Below are 20,105 nucleotides of genomic sequence, written 5' to 3' on the forward strand. Positions count from 1 at the left end.
TAAACCTTACGTAGAAAGAAAAATGTCTGTGTTCTACTGCGCTATACAAAGAACTCGAATAATGTATTGGATAACAACCACATCAGATTTACTCAATTTGAGTGTCTTTATTAAAGTAACAAAGTCCATTGATCAGTCTTTTGAAGAAGCCCACACTCATTTGTTTTCCAACTAAAAAATTTCAATTTTTCCAGAACCCTGTATGCCACACATACACTCCAAATGCTCCCCCAAGTCAGAATCATAGAATCATTTTGGTTGGAAGAGACCCGTAGCATCATCCAGTCCAACCACAACCTAACTCTAGCACTAAAATTCTTGGTATTCAAAACTCTCCTCAGTCAAAAAAAAAAAAAGAAATTAAAAAAGGAAGTAATTAAAATTACATCAAAATCCTTTACTGTAATCCTTTACTGTTTACATCAATATTGGTTACATCAATATCCTTTACTGTTTAGGAAGAGCATAATATTATAAGGGTAAAGTGAATGTATTTGGAAAATGACAATCACCATTGTACCTTTAATCCAAGAAAGCAACTCCTAATAAACATGATCAACAGAACTTTCAAGGAATGATTTTCAGTTGGGAAATGTTAATATCAAAAAAATCAAAACATTTGGCAAAATTATTTCCATTTGGTTTCAAATGTCAGAGAAATATGTTCAGATGGTACCTAATGGTTGTGTTTTGGCATTTTTAGAACAGAATGCTTAAGCTGTTTTTTGAAATCAACATATAGAATATTGAAGTCAAATGGAAATACTTCAATACTGACAGACCTGAAGTCTGACAATCCAAAATCATGTTATATCTCTAGATTTTCCCCAAAAGTGCATGCATTTCCATGTTTTACTACAAATCAGAGTGTAATAATCTCAATCCTTTTCACAGTTCCTACCCTAATCAGCAGATTGAGCACCATCCGGAGCGCTTAAAATACTGACGTCTATTCAAGTACGCTTTATTCTGACAGAATAAGGCAATATACACAAAAGACCCTAAAATAATATATTAGCACAATATCTGTATGGTGTGTCATCATTGAAATAATGCCCAAAATGTAACTCCCTGAAGAAAGATATATTAATAAGGCCAACCACAAATCTGCATCCACATTTTATAAAACTGACCTTCAAATGAGCAGTGCCTGTTTGCCCATGATTTTAGGTCATGCAGCTGCCAGGCCAAAATGAGTGTCTGCAACAGCATCACATGGAAACCACCCTGCACCCTGTGCTCAGGAACTTCACTGCTGCTTCCAGCCCAGACTGCTTCATACTTTTCGAGTAGGCTACAGAGTTATCCATGTACTTGTCATGTCGGAAATTAACTCAAAAACTCCTGACGTTTATTACCACTAGGAACACAGCCAGCAATTACAAAGAGAGAAGAAAAAACAAGTTATCCACTTTCTTTGCACAGCCAAGGGAAAAATGGAAATTGTAAAGCTGCAGATCAGTCACCCTACTCCTACAAAGAAGTCAGCTTTGCTGGACAGGAATGACAATTTCAATTTTTCCTGTTTCTTATCTCAGCTACAAACTACTACATTGGACAGAACACTGTGTTTCCCCGAAAACAAGACAGGGTCCTATATTACGCTTTTGCATAATATAAGGGTACGTAATTATGCTTTTGCGTAATATAAGAGGGTGCTCCACCACCCTCTGGGGGAAGAACCTTTTCCTCATGTCCAATCTAAATCTCCCCTGGCACATCTTCCTGCCATTCCCTCGGGTTCTGTCGTTGGTCACTAAAGAGATCAGTGCCTGCCCCTCCTCCTCCCCTTGTGAGGAAGCTGTAGCCCCATGAGGTCTCGCCTTAGTCTTCTCTTCTCCAGGCTGAACAAACCAAGTGACTTCAGCCGCTTCTCATGCGGCTTCCCCTCCAAACCCTTCACCAACTTTGTACCCCTCTTCTAGACACTCTCCAGTAACTTAATATGTCTTTTTTATCCTGTGGCACCCAGAACTGCACCCAGTGCTCCAGGTGAGGCCGCACCAGTGCAGAGCAGAGGGGGACTATCACCTCCCTTGCCCAGCTGGCAATTCTGTGCTTGATGCACACAGGACACAGTTGCCCTCGTGGCTGCCAGGGCACATTGTTGGCTCATGTTCAACTTGCTGTCAATCAGAACCCTCAGATCCCTCTCTGCAGAACTGCTTTCCAGCATCTCATCCCCCATTCTGTATGTACAGCCAGGGTTGCCATGTCCCAGGTGCAAAATCCAGCACTTGCCCTTCTTGAACTTCATGCCGTTGGTGATTGCCCAGTTCTCCAATTTGTCCAGATCCCTCTGCAGGGCCTCTCTGCCCTTGAGAGGGTACTTCTGGATATCCTCTTTCCCACTGTTGCAGCAGCAGGAGAAGCCACCTTCTGAGCAGCTGCCATCCTCTGCACGGGCTCATTTGTCCTGGTCAGAAGACACCATTCCTGAAATCCAAGAGCACAACCTCCTCATCCCACAGCCCATGAGCAGAAAGCCCTTGCAGCCTGCCAAGTGGACCTACGTCATCAGCTCTCAGCAGCTCTCTTTCCCAAAGGAATGGCCTATAGGCTAGACTGACATGCAAAGCAACATGAGGAGTTAGTCTCTTAAATGGAAAACACAAAATTTACTCTAAGGACAACGCTTTTACCTCATCTAATCTCTCATACAAGTTTCTACATCAGGTACACTGCAAGAGAACCCACTAAAGTCCTATATATTGAATTAAGTTGCAAAACATAGGGAAGATTCCAGGTCCTTTTTGTAAGAACAGAATCAAGAAAAAACCACAATACAATGATTGTGCATTCATGCTCCACTAAAAGTCTATTTCATTCCAAATGACACAAGGTATCAAGGGGCTAGAGACAGCACCTGTGCCCAGCTGCCACGGAAGAAGAAAATAAAGGTTGCACTCATTCTCAAGCAACTCTGACACTACAGACAGCAATAAAATCAGCTTGTACAAAAAACATAAACATCTGAAACACAGACAAAAACTAAGAAGGTAGAAAGCTGAAGCAGAATTTAATGCAGACATTAAATGATTTTTCATGTTGCTTCCTAAGGAAGTCCATGTGAGAAATGAAAGTATGAACAATTGTTGTGTGGGGTTTTTTTTGTTTAATATCTGGTGTTAAATTTGTGTTCAAAGAGTATCCTATAGCAGTTTCACATCTTTCTCCAGAGCGCAGTATCTAAGAATCTTGCCATTAAGCATGCAGAAAAATTAAAATAACAAAGTGTATGCCAATATTCTGCTATGTCCCAGTTCTTTACCTTAGCCTAAAAAGTTGATCATCGCACTCGCTATTTGAGCAAGGCTTTAATTTGGGTAGCAGTTAGGAACAAGTCTCAAAACAGAAAAGACTGGTATTAGTGGAACGAGCAGAAACAAGGAGAAATGCTGAAATCCCAAACCAGACTCCTTGTCCAAATATTGAAGGATGGCTCTTTGTTTATTTTTGTGTTACGATCAATCTTTACATAACAGCAGTTGGTATCTGACATAGTTCCTTTTTCCATTTCCCAATTTGCAAAAAGCAGACTAAATCTTGCATACAGAGCAATGACCATCAGCTGAAATATTTTCTTTAACACAGATCTGCTCATTTTTTTTATGTGTACCTGTAAGAGTCACCATCTCTACACATACAGAATACCTGGCCATCCATGCCAAATTTAATGACACTATGAACAGAAGACTTTTCTTTTTTTTCAGATCCATCTGGACTTATGGGAGCAGTGACTCACTGCCACGAAGGCAAAATATAAGCATTTTATTTCAATGAGTGTCATTGTTCTTTACTTGGTTTTCATGCATGCCGAAGACCTCAAACTGCAGAAACGTAAGTTCAAATGTTAAAACTCCATCTCGCCAAACTTTTACACTAAATTCAGATATTAAGCTCAGTGCAAAACCAAAGGAATCACAGACTTTTTTGTTCAGAAGAACAGCTTTAATGCTAAAAGTCTAAACATACCTTAAGAACATGCTTTGTCCCGTATAGTGGAATCCCTGAATTTTTACTTCTTAAACTTCCATTCAAAACAAGCCACATTTATCATAAGCTCCTTGAGATTCTTAAAGTAAAGATTTTTCTACATGTTGCTAAAATCTTTCAGAGAAAGACTACATCAAAATATGTATGAAGTTTAACAAAAACAAGTGCAAGGCCCTGCACCTGGGAGGACATAAACAAGGAGCCCAGCACAGGCTGGGATCTACATGTTTGGGAAGCCACCTTGCTAAAAGAGACCTGGGGGTCCTGCTGGACAACAAGCTGAGCAGAAGAGCCTTGATGCAGCAATGAAGTTGGATCCTAGGCTGCATCTGCAGGGGCATTATGAGCAGAGATGTGATCATCTTACTCTGCTCAGTGTTTGTCAGGCTGCACCTGAAGTGCTGTTACCAGTTCTGGTCCCCATGATTCAAGAAAGATGTGGACAGATTGGAGAGGTTCAAAGGAGAGCAACAATGATGTTCTAAGGGTTGGAGAACCTGCCCTATGAGGAAAGACTGTTGGAGTTGGGTCTCTTCTACCTGGAGGAGTCTCAGGAGGGACCTCATCACAGCATTCCAGGACTGAAAGGGTGGCTACAAAGAAGACAAAGGCTCTCACTTCACAAGGAGCCACATGAGGAGGACAAGGAGCAATGGGTATGAGTTGCACTGGGAGAAGTTTCATCTGGACACAAGAAATACATTTTTTACAGTGAGATCAATCAATCACCGGAACAATCTCCCCAAGACAGGGTAGATTCCCAATCACCGAAGGTTTTCAAGATGTGACTAGAGACGGTGCTCGATAATCTCATCTAGGCTCCCTTTCCCATGAAAGGTTGGACCAGATGATCTTTGGAGGTCTTCTGCAACCTGGGCTGTTCTATGTCTCCCTGAAATCAGATCAACAACTATCTTGTTTAAAGCAGGAAAACAGGTGGCACTGAAAAAAAAAGAGTATAACTTATTTTGCTGAGTTTTGTTCTTAGGCTAGCAGAGATGCGCAAAAATCAGATTTACTGGTTCTAAAATCTTGAAGGACATGCCTCAGATGAAACTGCATGCATTCAACTAATGTGTTTCCAATGGAAAACCTCTTTTGACAAATTTGCTTCTTTGATTCTTCTATATTCTGGACAGTTTTATTAATTAATCAAATAATATTGCACATTCTAATAGAAAAATCAAATTGCATTAAAATGCCATTTACGTAGACAAGAAAAACATATCTATAAATAAAAATGCAACATGCACCAGTTAAGATAGAACATAATAGATAATTGAAATAAATATACAATAAATACCTTAAAAAACCATAAGGATATTATTTGCCGAAAAATTCCAACAGAAAGACTGAAAGTTTATGACATTGCTCTTAACTACAAGAAATCAAAGAATTAAGGAAGACATCAGATGGAAGCATGTCACATGATGTCTCCCTGAACTTTTAGCCAGTGTTAGTATCTTTATAGGCCAAGGGAGGCTGGGGATCAGAAAATCATAGTGATATCGGTTAGCTAGAATCTCTGGAGCTTATCCAAGCTGACCTCTCACTTGAAGTAAGACTACTCTCAACAAGGTCAAGTCGGTCATGTTGCTGTTCGGCTAAACGTGTCATGAAAACCTTCAAAAATGCAGATGTAAAAAAATCTCTCAGGAAGATATGCTCTAGTCCTGCACTTCCCTTCCAGAGAAAACCTTCTTCCACTAGATTCCTGTACATTTTGACCACTGAGCTTCAGTCATGTTAAACAAGAAACTCTAAAGTTCAGATTACTCTAATTTGCAACCAGATGTGTTTTAACAGCTTTCACAAGTTTATAAACACTTTTGTTTTCTGTACCAAAAAGAGACACTGGGCCTTTACTTAGATCACAAATGAAACTCTACTTAGAAATTATCTCTTAAATCAATTTAGTTGAGACTGTAATCTGGCACCTTATAAACTGTCAGAGGATCCACCTTTTGTCAACCAAACAGAAGAAAACAGTACGCTTATTAAGAACCACCTTTTCGGACTCAAAATCTAACATCTTCCCTCTCCGCATATTTTCCTCCAGTACAAATCACTCTTCCTTCCTCAGACTGTTTCAATGGGTAATAGGGCAGAAGGGCAGACATTAAATTACTTATAGTCTACTAAATTCTCTCTCCCTGCTGTTAAAAGCTGGTCTACACATCTGGGCTTCCAGACATGCCATAAGTTTATTGCAAGACTCTGGAGATGCTCCTGTGTGTTGTTATTCTGAAGACTGTCAGTGGTGACCTAAGTTACTTTAAGACATGAACATTATTCTCCACAGTCAGGGCACTAAAAGTTCTTTAGGATGGTAAAAGAAAATTTGGTACTACCAGACAACATATAGAATATATTTACTAAGTAAGTCACAAAACAAAAATATGGAATTTTCCATCAAAATCTATATGTAAACATTTAAGAGAAAAAGCACAGCAAGCAATTAAGGAGACAATAACGAACTGATCACACTCCAGACATTCGCTTACAAATAGCATTGTTTGCAAAAATAAAGTATTCTGAAATTCTCTAACTGAAATCCAAAACAATAAGATTAATCTTTAATACTTTCTACTTTGCTACAAGTTGGTTCTTTACAAAATCACTGGGTTTAATCCAGGCTATTAGCATATCGCATTACAGCTGCCCTGAGGACACAGCAGGACTGCTTATCTTGGCACAGAAGAAGCCAGCGGGGTGTCCATTTTAGCTATGGGTGGGGCCTAAACACCAAGGCAGAATTGTTGTTGTGGTCCCAGCGGATCTGTACGTATAATATCTGCTGATTGCTTTTTGCTAGAAACTGCTATTGCTCTTAGTGCTCACAAATGTCTATACTCCACATGATTTTATACAGTTCCTGATTTTATGGTATCTAACGACAGGCCCATCAAAAGCTGAGATCTTTCCTTTAAGGTATGGTGTCAAAAAATCAGATATCCAAGGTAAACACGTATCTTATGATTTCTATCCTTTGAAATTTTCCCGTATAAAGACACTAAAAGAAATTGAATGAAAAGTGTTATACACTGTGTTAAGCAGAAAACTCATTGGTGCACCTACTATTGCGTGATAGTTAGTCTTGCCTTTGAGCTGCATGCCAAAACTTCCATATGGCCAGGTCCATGCTTCATTACTGGGGGGCATGGGCTCTAGGTATGGTTTATAGAGAAGAGAATACAACCATTTCCCATGTCCCCTGTGCTACATCAGCGAGAGGCTGGGTAGAGGGGGGGTCCACATGCGGTTTGTGAGGCTGTTGCTACCACTGTGACGTGGTGCTGGCTTGCTTCCTCCCACAGCTTCAGCTTCCTCACTGATCACCTTCCAGCACAAAGCCATTGCCGAAAACATGCCGTGGCCCAGATGGGTGCAACCGTTCGCCAACTGCACATCTCACAGGTCTTAAGCCTTCTCCATTACACACAATCCTTTTTTGTTAGCTAGAATGATGGCAAGCTGGGATACTCAGGACAGCAAAGAGCAGAGGGAAGCCTCGATAGAAGGGGAACACGATGCACAGACACACTGCTGCATGGAGTTAGCAATAAGGGTTTATTAGCTCCAGCTCAGTTTCAGCCCCACAGCCTTTCTTCTCAGAGCACTCCCTCGCACATGAGGTTTAAAGAATACTTATGCCTTGAAGAGTGCAGAGCTCACCATGGTTATGCAAGTTCAAAGGCTTCTGTTCCCAATTCTTGCCGGGCTGGAGATGATTCACAGCAAAAGTAGCTCACGTGTCTCTGACTGGGATCCAACTAAGCGGTAAAGTGAATAAACCACCAGTGGGTAATACAATTTTGCCAGAGCTGGTGGGGAGCACCCCCTGTGAACACAGCAGATATCTAAAGGAGACCAGGCCTATGCCTGTAGCACATTTGCAGGCATACCCTTTGGCAAAAAAAAGTGGTGCGTGTTTCACCAAGAGCGAGAGAAGGCAGGCAGCCGCACAGCGCGGCATCCTGTGCGGCGGGAAAAGCGAACCCTGCTCCCCCATCAGCACCCCGAGCTTGGGCACAGCGCACCGTGCCAGGGTTTGACAGAGAAGCCAACCTGCTGCGGCACAGCCATGGCTGTCCCCGCTCTGCCCGCCAGCAGAAGGGCAGCACACAGACCGGACACGAGCTTCTTCAGGCTGGGTCAATCTTTGTCCCGTCCCTTCCTACCACACGGAGGGCCTGTCACCTCGTGCTTCTGAGGCAGCCCGGGCCAAGCACAGGGACCGGCGGCTGACACCCCCCTGCGCCCCAGGCCGGGCCCGCTGCCGCTCTCACTGCCGCCCCCAGGGCACGGCTCGGCCTGGGCGGCCGCCCGCTCCCCGCGGGTCACAGCTCCCCCGCACCTGCCACACAAGCTCCTCAGGCGGCCCCTGCCGAGCCCGAAACAACGCCGGCATTCCCCCATCCCCACCGCCCGCGTCACCCCCACGCCTTCGCGGGGAGAAGCGAGGCCGGCGCCCCTGCCCGCCTCGGAGCGCGTCCCCGCCGGGGCCGGCCTCGCACCTGTAGTTGTAGCTGCTGAAACGCTGGCTCTCCCGCAGCAGGGCCCGGTACAGCCGCAGCACCTGGGCTCGGCTGGACGCTGCCATGTTGCCGGCACCAGGCGGGTCCTCCCACAGCGAGGCCCCTTTCCCCGCCCGCAGCGCCCGGGGCCGCGCCGGCCGCCGGAGCCGCCTCCGCGGCGGGCAGGCAGGGGCGGAGGCAGCCGCGGCGGCGGTAGCGGGAGCGCACGGCGTGGCGGTGAGTGGCGGCTCGGTGAGGCGGCGGCTCGGCCCGGGCCCAGGGCGAGGCCGCGGCCTGAGGGCTCTCCGCCAGCTCAGGCGGCCCCGAGGGCGGCGGGAGCTTTTCCGTGCGGAGAGCTCGGGCCGGGTCGCCACAGGTGTGGCGGCTCCGCTGCGGTGTTACTGCTCAAGCCTCGGCCTGTCCTGAAGCGCTGCCGCCGCTTCCTCACGAGGGCTCCTGCCGGCCTCGGCCGGTGCGGCAGCGAACGGCCCAAGCGCGGGCTGAGCGCGGGGAATAGGGAAGGCCCAAGCGGTGGGGAAAGGAAAACCAGCGTTCGAATAAACTGGTCGGTGACAGCAGTGCGGGTGTGTGCGCTTGTACTTGTGCTGGTGTGTTGCAGGGGGAGGTGGGATTGATGCAGGGCCTGGAGTGGAGCAACAGGTGATGGGTGTTCGGGAATTGCATGGAAATCGCTGTATAAGTTTGCAGTGAATGTTGACCCGTGTTATCACACCAGGGCCTGGTGTGCTACAGTGGTGTGTGAGCTGTTGTTCTCTCAGGATCCCAAATTGAATTTTGTGATTTAAACTACGTTAATCTGAGGGAATGGCAGGAAGCTGTGCCAGGGGAGGTTTAGGTTGGACATGAGGAAAAGGTTCTTCCCCAGAGGGTGGTGGAGCACTGGAACAGGCTCCCCAGGGAGGTGTCACGGCCCCAAGCCTGACAGTGTTCAAGAAGAGACTGGACAACGCCCTCAGACACTTGGTGTGAACTGTGGGGTTGTCCTGTGCAGGGACAGGAGTTGGACTCCATGATCCTTGTGGGTCTTTTTCAACTCAAGACATTCTATGATTCTATGAACCTATGTAGTTATAGTTCAGGTACTGTTTAAGTTAAGCAGTCAGAGAATCTGAAGGATGTTACCAAGGATTTCCTGCCTGCCTTTATTTTCAGTGGGAAATCTCAATTTACCGTTTTTCTTGCTTTTCCCACACTCCTGTGAAATGACGGCACTGGTTTTATTACTCCCCTCTTCTAAGGTTCCCCATTTGTGCAAGTTTTCAGAAAGTGAATGACTGTGTTGAACTTTAGGTCAATTTAACACACAGGCCCTTGTGTGTTGAAACTGGCCTTGAAGAGGGTGGTACTCGGGCAGGAATTGGTGTACACAGTGCCTATGTATTGTACAGCCCACAGAACAGCAGACTGCCAGAACCATTTAAAAAGTAGGTTCTGCCTGAAGATTTGCTAAATCTTGGGGTTTATTCTTTGCTGCTGTGAGGCTGGGGCTCTTTTTCTGCTTAAGCACTTCTTCTATCATTTATACCTGATCATTTTGTTGCTGGAAACAGCACCTAGCATTCTCTTCTGCTGAAATTTTTGTTACTCCAGGATAAACTTGACTTTGTAATTTACGGGTATGATGCCTCAGCTGTATTTAATACTGTTTTTTAAATGGTGTCAAGAATATGGTTTATTTATAATCATTATATGGTTCCTACTTTCTCCACAGTATGTTCTGTATATAGTAGATGTTCATAAACATTCCCCATGTCTCTGGCAAAAGTGCTTCAATTACTGCTGCTAATTGAACTCTTATTTTATTGTAGATACAGTTTGAGTATTATTATTTGTGTCAGTTATACATCTGATGCAAGTCACAGTTTATGACATGGAACTAAAATAGTTCTTTGCTTCTGTGTCTAAATTATATAGACATGCATGGAGTTATCTCAAATTTATCTTTGCAAGTATGCTATATTTTAGCAGCTCTTTTAGGGTTCTAGAAACTGAGTTTTTCCATACATAGTAAATTTCTTGGACATTCTCTTTATCAAAACCAAAGCTACAGATGCAACAGAGGAACTGTTGCATTTTTGTAGAAAAATGCAAGCAACTGAGACACTGTGATAAACATCATGTGTCTGAGGCCTTCCCTTGTAAGCTGCAAAACAATGTGTTTGGGGTTAGATTTTGGCATTCAGGAAACCTGAACAGGAAAATAAAAAGCAAGGATGCTCTTTAGTTGCCTGTGGGAGCAGCCATATTCTCCGTGTAGCCCAAGACGCATTGTTGACACAGATTGCTGTGCCAGAAGTGGAGTCTGTCTGAGGTGCTGGTGCCCCCAACCTTTGCAGCTGTTGGCAGCTGAAGTGCCAAATGCATGTTAAACAGAGCTCGTTTTGTGTCTGAAGATTTATCATCTGCCTTCAAAGTAGCAGTGGCAACCCTGCCCATTGGATGGTGGGCTTCAGACAGCTTAAGAGATATGATTCCATCATGTACAGAGCAAAACCTAGCTTTGAGAGTTCAACAAAGTTGTGGGAAATCGTTCTGTAGATGTGTGGCAGTTATTCCATCTAATTTTACAATGACCCTCTTTGCTATTGTGAGAAGCAAAGTTTTGATGCTACAGCCTTCAGCTCTAAAAACTGAGAGAGTAATTGGGAAGAAAGCAAAACTCATAGAGCAAATTTTGTTTACAAGAATAGTATTGATTTAATATTTGTAAAGTAATTATAAATGATTTTGAAATAAGGTGTTAATCCTGTTCCTGAATCTCCCTGACAGTTTTTGTGATTTTTTTTTTTTAAATTATTTCTTTTAGATAGCCAAGTTTTTCTATTAAAGATACATGAAAACCTCATATGTTTATAATAAGCATTAATGTGCAATGTACTATCAAATGCAAGCTAAACATACCAAAGGAAAAAAGTCTTTCCTTCTGTCTCCCTTTCCTGGCTTAACCTTTATTATGCTCAAGAAAGGAAGAACAATTTTTAGCAGAAACTTCCAATATTTGTGCAGTTGGATTGGTGCTGTTGACTGGAAAAGTTAATTATTTTCTTATGTATTTTATTTTTACATTTTATTAGAAGCAATGGATTATGGTCTCTGAAGTCCTGTCATTCTACTGTGACTGCAGTACCTGTGTTTCTGCTGGCCTTCTGAGTACGTGCACCACTGTAAGCCTGTGGAGAATTTGAAGGACAGGCACAGCTCAAATGACCACTCTTGTGTCCTGTGACACTGGACACTATGTAGCAGGAAGCAGTAATGATGACTTCATTAACTACCTCCTCATTCCATAGGGGGAATCCACACCTGAATTTAATCCAGACACCAAGCCAGGACCAATCAAGACACGGGCAGATGATTTCCATCCCCTCCCCACCCCCAGCTTCTCTGGTTTAAAATTCAGTGCTGTTTCATTATTACATTTTGATGATGTGCTGGGTCAGCCAAGATAGGGTTAATTTCTTCACTGTTAGAACAGACCCAGAACCAGCCAGAGGGGGTCCTATCAGATAAGGTCATGCTCAGTTACAAAGGGGCTGGGCAGAGGGCAGGCACCCTCTCTCTTGCTCTCTGTGAGCAGGGGCATTTTGGTACTGTTGTATTTTGGGTGCAAGCTGTGGTTCAGAGTCGGGGGCTGGTTTCGGTGTGAGCTGCGACCTGGGTGGTGGGAGAGTTTGGCACGAGCTGTGCCATGTGCTGCTTTGGAGAGGCACGGGCTGCCATGGCGGGACTGCCAGGTGGTGGGATTGCGCTGTGTGTCCATTGCTTTGTAGGTTCTTTCATTATTTGTTGTTCTTACTGTTTGTTTTTCTTTGCTGTTCCCTTAAACTATTCTTACCCCAGCCCACAAGTTTTGCCTTTTTTTTCTGGTTCTTCTTCCCATCCCACCGGGGACGAGGGAGGGATGAGTGAGTGGCACGTGGCTTTACCTGCTGGCTGGGGGGAGGCTGGGGCTAAACTACAACAGTCCTTTTTGGTGAGCCAGCCAGGAGAAATGAAAGGTTGGTATAATGACAGAGCTGACCAGAGTGTGTTAAAATATGTATTTATTATATTAATTAAGCGGTCACAATGTTTCTTTGTTCACATGGCTGTTTTATATGAATTCCTACATGTCCTATGTGCTCCCTGTGGTGCTGTTTATTATATCTGGGAAAAGGATTAGGTTTATCATATTGCTGTCCTGTATAATATGAACTTACGAGACCGTGATTTCATATCTTGCACATCTCTGGTATTTTTATACAATATTGTAGGTTTTTTTCATACCTTGGATACCATCTCTCAGAATTGATTAGTAATCACATCCGGTCTATGGGGAAGATGGAGGGATGGGAATTTTCCCCTGCTTTTTCACCTCCCTATTCTCCTCCAGTTTAGGTACAACAGTTTTTGAGCTTTTTGAACACTCTTAGAATATTCAAGCTAGCACGCTCTTGTTGCTGTGTCTCCTGAATGTGTCTCAGGTCATATACAGGGTTACAGAAGAATGTGTTAAGAATATCACCCATGGATTTGCCCTGTGGTTGGATGGTCATGGGTGGAATGGCATGTGGGAAAACATGGGCAGATTTCTAGAGAATTTCTTGCCTCCAATGGTTTGGAGTTTCACTCCTGAACAACTGTGGGACTCTGATGAGGTGATAGAATATTTAAAAGGAAAATGCTCTGGCCACCCCAAGGAAGCACAACTTAGTGCACCATGCTGGGCCCTGGCCAGTATCTGTCAAATGCTGCTCAACATTATGCAGTGCCCCCAGGATGAAGTGGGGGTAACAAACCGACAGGAGCTGCAGCTCTTCACACCCTCGTCCCAAACGCTGCAGCTGCTCAGACCCTAGCAACAGGCACTGTGGCCACCCAGACCCAGGCAGCAGGTGCTGCATCTGAACCAGAGAACCAACCCATGTCTGTATTAGTTGCCCCTATACAGAAAAAGAAATACACAAATCAGTTTGCTTAGTGAGGGAAGATGATGACCCAGCCCCATCACGAGAAGAGGAGGCAGAAGCAGAGATGATCAGCAGATCTCTATACCTAGGTGAACTGTGGGATATGGGAAAGGATTTCAGTGACTGGGATAGCGAGCACATTGTTGCTTGGCTGCTCTGATGCTGGGCTGGTAGCCTGGAATTAGAGGGTAGGGAAGCCAAGCAGCTGGGATCCCTGTCTAGGAAAGAGGACATCGACAAGGCAATTGGGAAAATGACACGAATCCTCAGCCTCTGGAGGTGATGTCTGTTGGATGTGAGGGAAAGGTACCCATTCAGGGAAGATGTTACCTGTCACCCAGGCAAGTGGACCATCATGGAGAAAGGTATCTAATACTTGAGGGAATTAGCTGTGCTGGAGGTACTTTAAAGTGACAGCAGTAATGAGGATTTACCCGCAGATCCCAATGAGATCCAATGCACACAACCCATGTGGTGGAAGTTCCTGTGGAGTGCACCATTGTGTTGTGCCAGGTCATTGTCAGTAATGTCCTAGAAAGAAGACAAGAAACAAAAGGTGGATGAATCGGATGTCCTGCTCCAGTGATACAAGGAAAGTCTATGCTCCTCCTTGCAGGCCTGTGTTTTGGCTGTGAAGAAACTGCCAGACACGTTGGCTGAAAAATTATCCTGAGAGTTTCAGCGTTTCAAAGACAAGCACGCCTTCCCACCTGTATGGCCTAGGGTCTCAGCTACTTGGAATGAGTGTCTTGCTGATCAAGAGAGAGAAGATAAAGGGTATACAGAATGGAGCACCCTGTGGTTTTTCCTGCGTGACCGTAGAGGAGACATGAGGAGATGGTACGGGAAACTTGCCTCAGTCCTAGAGGCCTGGGTACATGAGTTGCAAGGAGAGACAGCCACAAGAGAGAATTCTGACAGGAAAAATGCTGCTCCAGTTTCCAGCAGGCAGTTCCCCAGACAGAGTAGAAGAGCTGGTCTTGCCTCTGATCCTCTTGAAGGGGCTTTTGATTCATTCTTACAAAAGGGAATTAATGAATACTGTGACGAGGACTAGAGGAGCCCTGCCTCCAGCCAGCTGGAGGAGAGGGGTAACTGGGTTTATTGGACTGAGTGAATTTGATGGCCTGGAACATCAGGCCCACAAGAGTGCAGGCTCTCGTGGACATCAGGGCCCAATGTACTCTAATTCCATCAGGCTATGAAGGGGCACAAGCCATCAGCATTTCTGGAGTCACTGTGGGATCCCAACAGTTGATTCTATTAGACAGTGAATTGAGTCTGACTGGAAAGGGCTGGCAAAAGCACCCCACTGTGACTGGCCCAGATGCTCCATACATCCTTGGTGTAGACTGCCTCAGAAGAGGGTATTTTAAGGACCCAAAAGGGTACTGGTTGGCTTTTGGTGTAGCACCTGTGGAGACAGAGGACATTAAACAGCTGTCTGCATTCTCTGGACTCTTGGAGGACCGTTCTGTTGTAGGATTGCTGAGGGTAAAAGACCAGCAGGTGCCAGTTGCTGCCACGATGGTGCACTGGTGGAAATATTGCACTAACCGAGACTCTCTGGTTCCCATCCGTAAGTTGATTTGTCAACTGGAGAGCCAAGGAGTGGTCAGTAAGACTCACTCATGCTTTATCAGTCCCATACGGCCAGCGGGGAAGCCCAGTGGAGAGTGGAGACTAACAGTACACTGTTGCGGCCTGAACAAAGTCACAAAGTGCTGCCGTGCTGGATGTGCTAGAGCTGCAGTATGAACTGGAGTCAAAAGCAGCCAAGTGGGATGCCACAACTGACATTGCCAATGCATTTTTCTCCATAACTTTGGCAGCAGAGTGCAGGCCACAGTTTGCTTTCACCTGGAAGGGTGTCCAGTACACCTGGAATCAACTGTCCCAGGGGTGGAAGCACAGCTCCACCATTTGCCATTGACTGATCTAGACTGCACAAAGCTAAGCTCCAGAACACCTCTAGTACATTGAGAACATCATCCTCCCCATCCCACCAGGGGCAGGGAGGCGTGAGTGAACAGCACACCGGCTGGAGTGGGCTGGGGCTAAACTACAACAATGAGAATGTTTTTCTTACTCGCAGTGATACGTGTAATCATTGTTGACTGGGGTCAATGGGTGTTTGTTTGTACAGAAGTCTTTGCTTTTGGTATTTGATCTGAGGAAGGAAGGTGGCCTGTGCTGTTCTGCATCTTTTGGGATAAATAAGCACTTTGCGAATGATATAACAGTATTGCTATTGTAATAGTTACTAACATTTTAAGTATGTAGCAGCTCAAAAAAAAAAAAAAAATGAGAGGAGGAATTTGGATGAAATACCTGCAGAGACAGTGGACTGCTGTGGAAGGAAACAGCTGTTTTATTCTCTGGCGCATATTGGATGTTTGTAGTTTGTTGTGGAATTGTTCCTTGTGGTACGCTATTTCAGCTTTACGACATGGCACTCAACACTTAAGTGAGCATGTGCTTTCCTGGTACACTGCTGTTCATGTTTGTTATTTTTCTTTGGGGGTCAGAATGATAATTAATTGTCATGATATTATAATCTCTTTTACTTATTGTTTTCCAGTTTTTGAAAACATGCTGACTTTTCCCTGCTGCTGTGGTGCAGTTTCTCTTTCTTCTTCCCTGCTCTTAGTTTTTGATGGACAGTGTCACACAGTGAGATTGTAGCCAGTGTAGAGTAGGGCCTTTAAAATAAGGACTATAAATCACAAGAATTTGGAATTTGTCACAAATGTAGCAAGTTATAATTTAGCCATTCCCTATAGTAAGTTTTCCACAGTATCAAAAGGAGGCCTTGAATAACGCTGCTTTAAAAAAACCCACCATATATTTATTTGTTTGCCCTATATAGAAGAACATTTAAAATCAGGTGGAGAAACTTCGATGTGTCAAATTCAGCCATACTCTTGAATTATTTGTGCATTTTGGAAAATTTTACCTAAGACTTCAAAAGGAAGGAAAAACTGGGACAAAACTTTCCTCTCCAGTCACTTTCTGTGAGTTACCCCACCTCTTTCTGAACTGAATTACAGTATATTTATTGTTTAAAGTAAGACTATAAGAATAGTAATAATGGGTGGGGGAAAACAAACCCCAAAGAGTAGTCTGTTTTCTGTTGTGATACTTAGTCATGTAAGGGAATACCTGTTTTACCACTGCTCCTAAACCTTTGCTAGTTCATGATCTCTCATACAGCAGGTATCAAACTGAAAGAAACACTGAATTTTGTTTTCCTTGTTGGCCTCAGTTTTAATTTTCTGATTTCCTTCTGGCCATGTGCAGCACCAGAGGATTTCGTGGGCATCTTCTTGCCTGCTAATAATATATTGTGTTAAGCACCTGGACAGGTCAGCAATTGTGGGATAACTTCTGGATCAATGACATGCAATGTTGATATATACCATATTGATTTTGAAAGATGTTGGTATTGGACGTATGTTGGTAAATCACTTTGAAACATCAGAAATAAAAGTGCTATAAAAATCCAGAATTAGAAGGATAATCGTGTGTTACAGCAACAGGCAAGAAAATAAGTAATGGGGCATTAAAATTACGAATAATGCTTAAATAGTTCAGTGTGTAGCAGTTGCATTAAATGTGGATGACGCTTCTGATTTAATGCTGATTAAATCCAAGGTATATTTCAATACAAGAACCCAACAAGAAATGAATGTATTTTCGTTGTCTCTCTATTTTTTACTGAAATGTTACTGAGAAACATAATCATGAGAAGTGGGACAGACAGGCTTTATTAAGTGTTCTCAACCATGACCACAACAATTTGGAAATGCTTTCTTTGCTGTGCTTTCCAGTGTTTTAACTAATTTAATCTTAAATAACTTCCCTTTCTGTGGGAAAAATACTGTACTTTATATTGTATCTTGCTGTTAAGAAATGTTTTCTGATACTCAGCCTATGCCCTAGTTCATCCTACTCTTTCATTTATGCCCCTTAGAGTCACGCTGTGTAATTCCTCTCTATCCTTCATGATTTATGGTATAATCGTATTTCTCAATGGCTGTAATCCAGACAGACCAATTTAGCTATTTTGATTTTTTTTTTCCTCCCCTTTTTAGTGAATATTGAATTTTTTAGCTTAGGAAGCAAACCTAGCTGTAAAACAAGAATTGGTATTTTGTCTAAGACCAACTGAGAATCTCTTTGCAGCCACCCCTGTATCTTTTCTGCTGACTTGTGATTTCCAGTTTGCCAGGTTGGTTACAAATGGTGCTACCAATCTTTTTAGTTAAAGATTGTTATTGCATCCAAGATGTCTTGCTAGAGCAAAGTTCTTTCTTGAGTCTATTTTTGTTATATATGAATGCGTATGTGAACATGTATAAAAGCATGCATACAGTCATGTCATGGTGGTCAAGGTCACACTGTTCATCCTGGATTGTCCGTGCTGCGGTGCTGGGGATTCGTGCACAGCCAACACAATGCTGTGGGGTTTTTTTCTGGTTACCTATTCCCATGTCCCAGGTGTGGGAAATTAAAGGCAACCTGCTGCTTGGGTGCATCTTGGTCCTTCTGCTCCCTGCACTGTGAGCATGGTGCCCCTTGTCAGACAATACAAGAGGCCGGCTCCACTGAAGTCACAGGCTATTGCTTAAGTCCTTCCCTGAAAACCCACTTGACTAATTATTTTCTTATAAATACTTCTTGTGTCATTATTTCCTAGAAGCAATTCCTCGAGCAAAGTATTAGTGAGGGTAGAATTATGTTATTGTTATAAGATTGAGTGGAGCTGATGTAAGGAAATGTTATCCAAGGTAAAATAAAAGTGGAAGGTTCTTGTATAACATATTGAAAGGGTGTTATTGGGGAAAGGTATGACCTCTGAGAATGGGACATATGGAAGACACTGATTTTATTTATTTATTTATTTATTTAGGGGAAGAAAGCGTTAAGGAAAACTGTTTTGCAATGGATGTGTAAAGCAGCAAGGAGTAAGTGGATTGTAAGTAGACTATCTGTTTAGTTTTCTGACTGTGTAATGAGGGGAGGGGAAATATGATTTTCCACTTTTAATGCATTTTCATTTTATGTGATGCTATGCATCCATATGACTTTTTGTTCTAGTAGCTTGGACATTTGGTCCGGAAAAAAACCTAACAGTTTAAATATGAAGCTCAAGCAAAGAAATCTAAAGAGAATTTTTCTGGAGAGGAAAGGAAACGATGGAGCAATGTTTTCATTTAAATGAGGAAAACAGTATACCCATGTTAATGAATTGTAGTAATGGCAGAGTTAAGATAACTTAATTTTGAATGATCCTTGACATTTTTGACCTTTCATCTTATGTCACTACCAGGTTGATGTCCCCAGAGCTGTGACCAGCATTCATGATAGTGCATTAGGGACATGTTTCTAAATATATCCTGCTTCTGATGCATTTGTAAGATAAGATGTATTGTCAATATTTCCTTACATACCTTCGCAATTCTAGACAGAACTTTCTTTTTATTTCTGTTTCATTTTTTTTTTTATCTGGGGTGACTGTGCCAAAATTTGTCTTTCAGTCAGTCTCTGAAGAGAAGAAACAAAGTACTGACAGAAGCTAACGGACAAAGGAGACAGAGCTGAGGAAAGATATCTCTGCTTGTGGGTAAGTAATTACAAATAAATTTAGCTTTCTGAGTCCATCTTTGACACCAGCACTGCCAGCCTTTTTAGGTAGTAAAAAGTTTTCAGTCCTTCTACATTTTAATTAATAATAAAAGTCTTTCTTCATCTTTACCAACCATCAAAGACAGGTGTGCTAACTAGGTATGATAACTGTCTTTGCTTTCCATATAGAATTGATGTGTTTCCTTAGTCCTAATACAAAGAAAATTATGAGACTTGAGGTCTAAAGAGAGGTAGATAACAATAATAGGTTGATAGGTGGAAGATTATAATGTAAAGGACAAATTCTATCATCTTTATATTGGAGTACGTCCATATCTGAGTATAATCTCTTTGAAATCTAGCCAACTACCTAAGCAATAAGTTGCTTAGTTCTCACTGTGAGAACAGGTTGGCAGAATTGGGTTCTCCTTACTTTGCAAACCACTTATAATTGATGTGAGTTACAATCCAGCATTGGATGCTCTGCTGAATGGGGAGTGAACTCAGTGAGCTCTTGGGAGAGGCAATAGTTATGGCCTTACAAATCCCACTGTTAACCTTCCGGTCTCTTTCTGTTCCTGTCCCTGTAGCAAAATAAGCTAAAGGCAATGTGTGTTTTTGCCTTTTCAGGAAGTTTTGTGCCTTAGCTGAAACTGAGGATGAGGGTGGATTTAGGTGGGGATGCAGATGTATGAAATAGAGCTGCCAGCTTTCCTGGAGAGATGGGTTTAACAGTCTAGAAAAAGGCAGAAAAGAGAAATGGGGGAAGAAATAGTTTGAAGTTCATCTGTCTGGAGTTCTGAATTAAGAATCTGCCTGTTCTAGAATTTCTGTGATTTGTTTTTTCAGGTATTCTTTGTAGCCTAGGATCAGTTTTGTGCTAGATTAGTGGTTTTCATATTTGTTTAACTTTTGCCTTTTTTGGAAATGATTACTGGTGAAGCAGGTATGCTACATATAAAATGGAGAATAACAGATAAACAGAGCAAATTAT

At 43.1% G+C, this 20,105-nt stretch overlaps 2 protein-coding genes across 7 annotated transcripts in view; one reads left to right on the forward strand and one right to left on the reverse strand.

Annotated features, from left to right (window-relative positions):
• Positions 1-8,738, reverse strand: part of LYRM4 (LYR motif containing 4) — a 93,179-nt gene extending 84,441 nt beyond the window's left edge. Inside the window, exon 1 of one of the 4 annotated variants that reach the window (XM_080338685.1) lies at positions 8,514-8,726. In XM_080338685.1, the coding sequence (XP_080194811.1) occupies positions 8,514-8,599 (86 nt within the window). In that variant the 5' untranslated portion in view covers positions 8,600-8,726. Of the gene's footprint in view, positions 1-8,513 lie in introns of all 4 variants that reach the window. The other 3 variants (XM_080338687.1, XM_080338688.1, XM_080338686.1) reach the window with 3 other exon arrangements.
• Positions 8,680-20,105, forward strand: part of FARS2 (phenylalanyl-tRNA synthetase 2, mitochondrial) — a 262,800-nt gene continuing 251,374 nt past the window's right edge. Inside the window, exons 1-3 of one of the 3 annotated variants that reach the window (XR_013921731.1) lie at positions 8,680-8,750; positions 18,396-18,461; positions 19,024-19,109. The gene's annotated coding sequence lies outside the window, so the exon portion shown is untranslated. The other 2 variants (XR_013921732.1, XM_080338684.1) reach the window with 2 other exon arrangements.

Source organism: Nesoenas mayeri (assembly GCF_963082525.1).
Source record: "Nesoenas mayeri genome assembly, chromosome: 2".
Taxonomy (NCBI): domain Eukaryota; kingdom Metazoa; phylum Chordata; class Aves; order Columbiformes; family Columbidae; genus Nesoenas; species Nesoenas mayeri.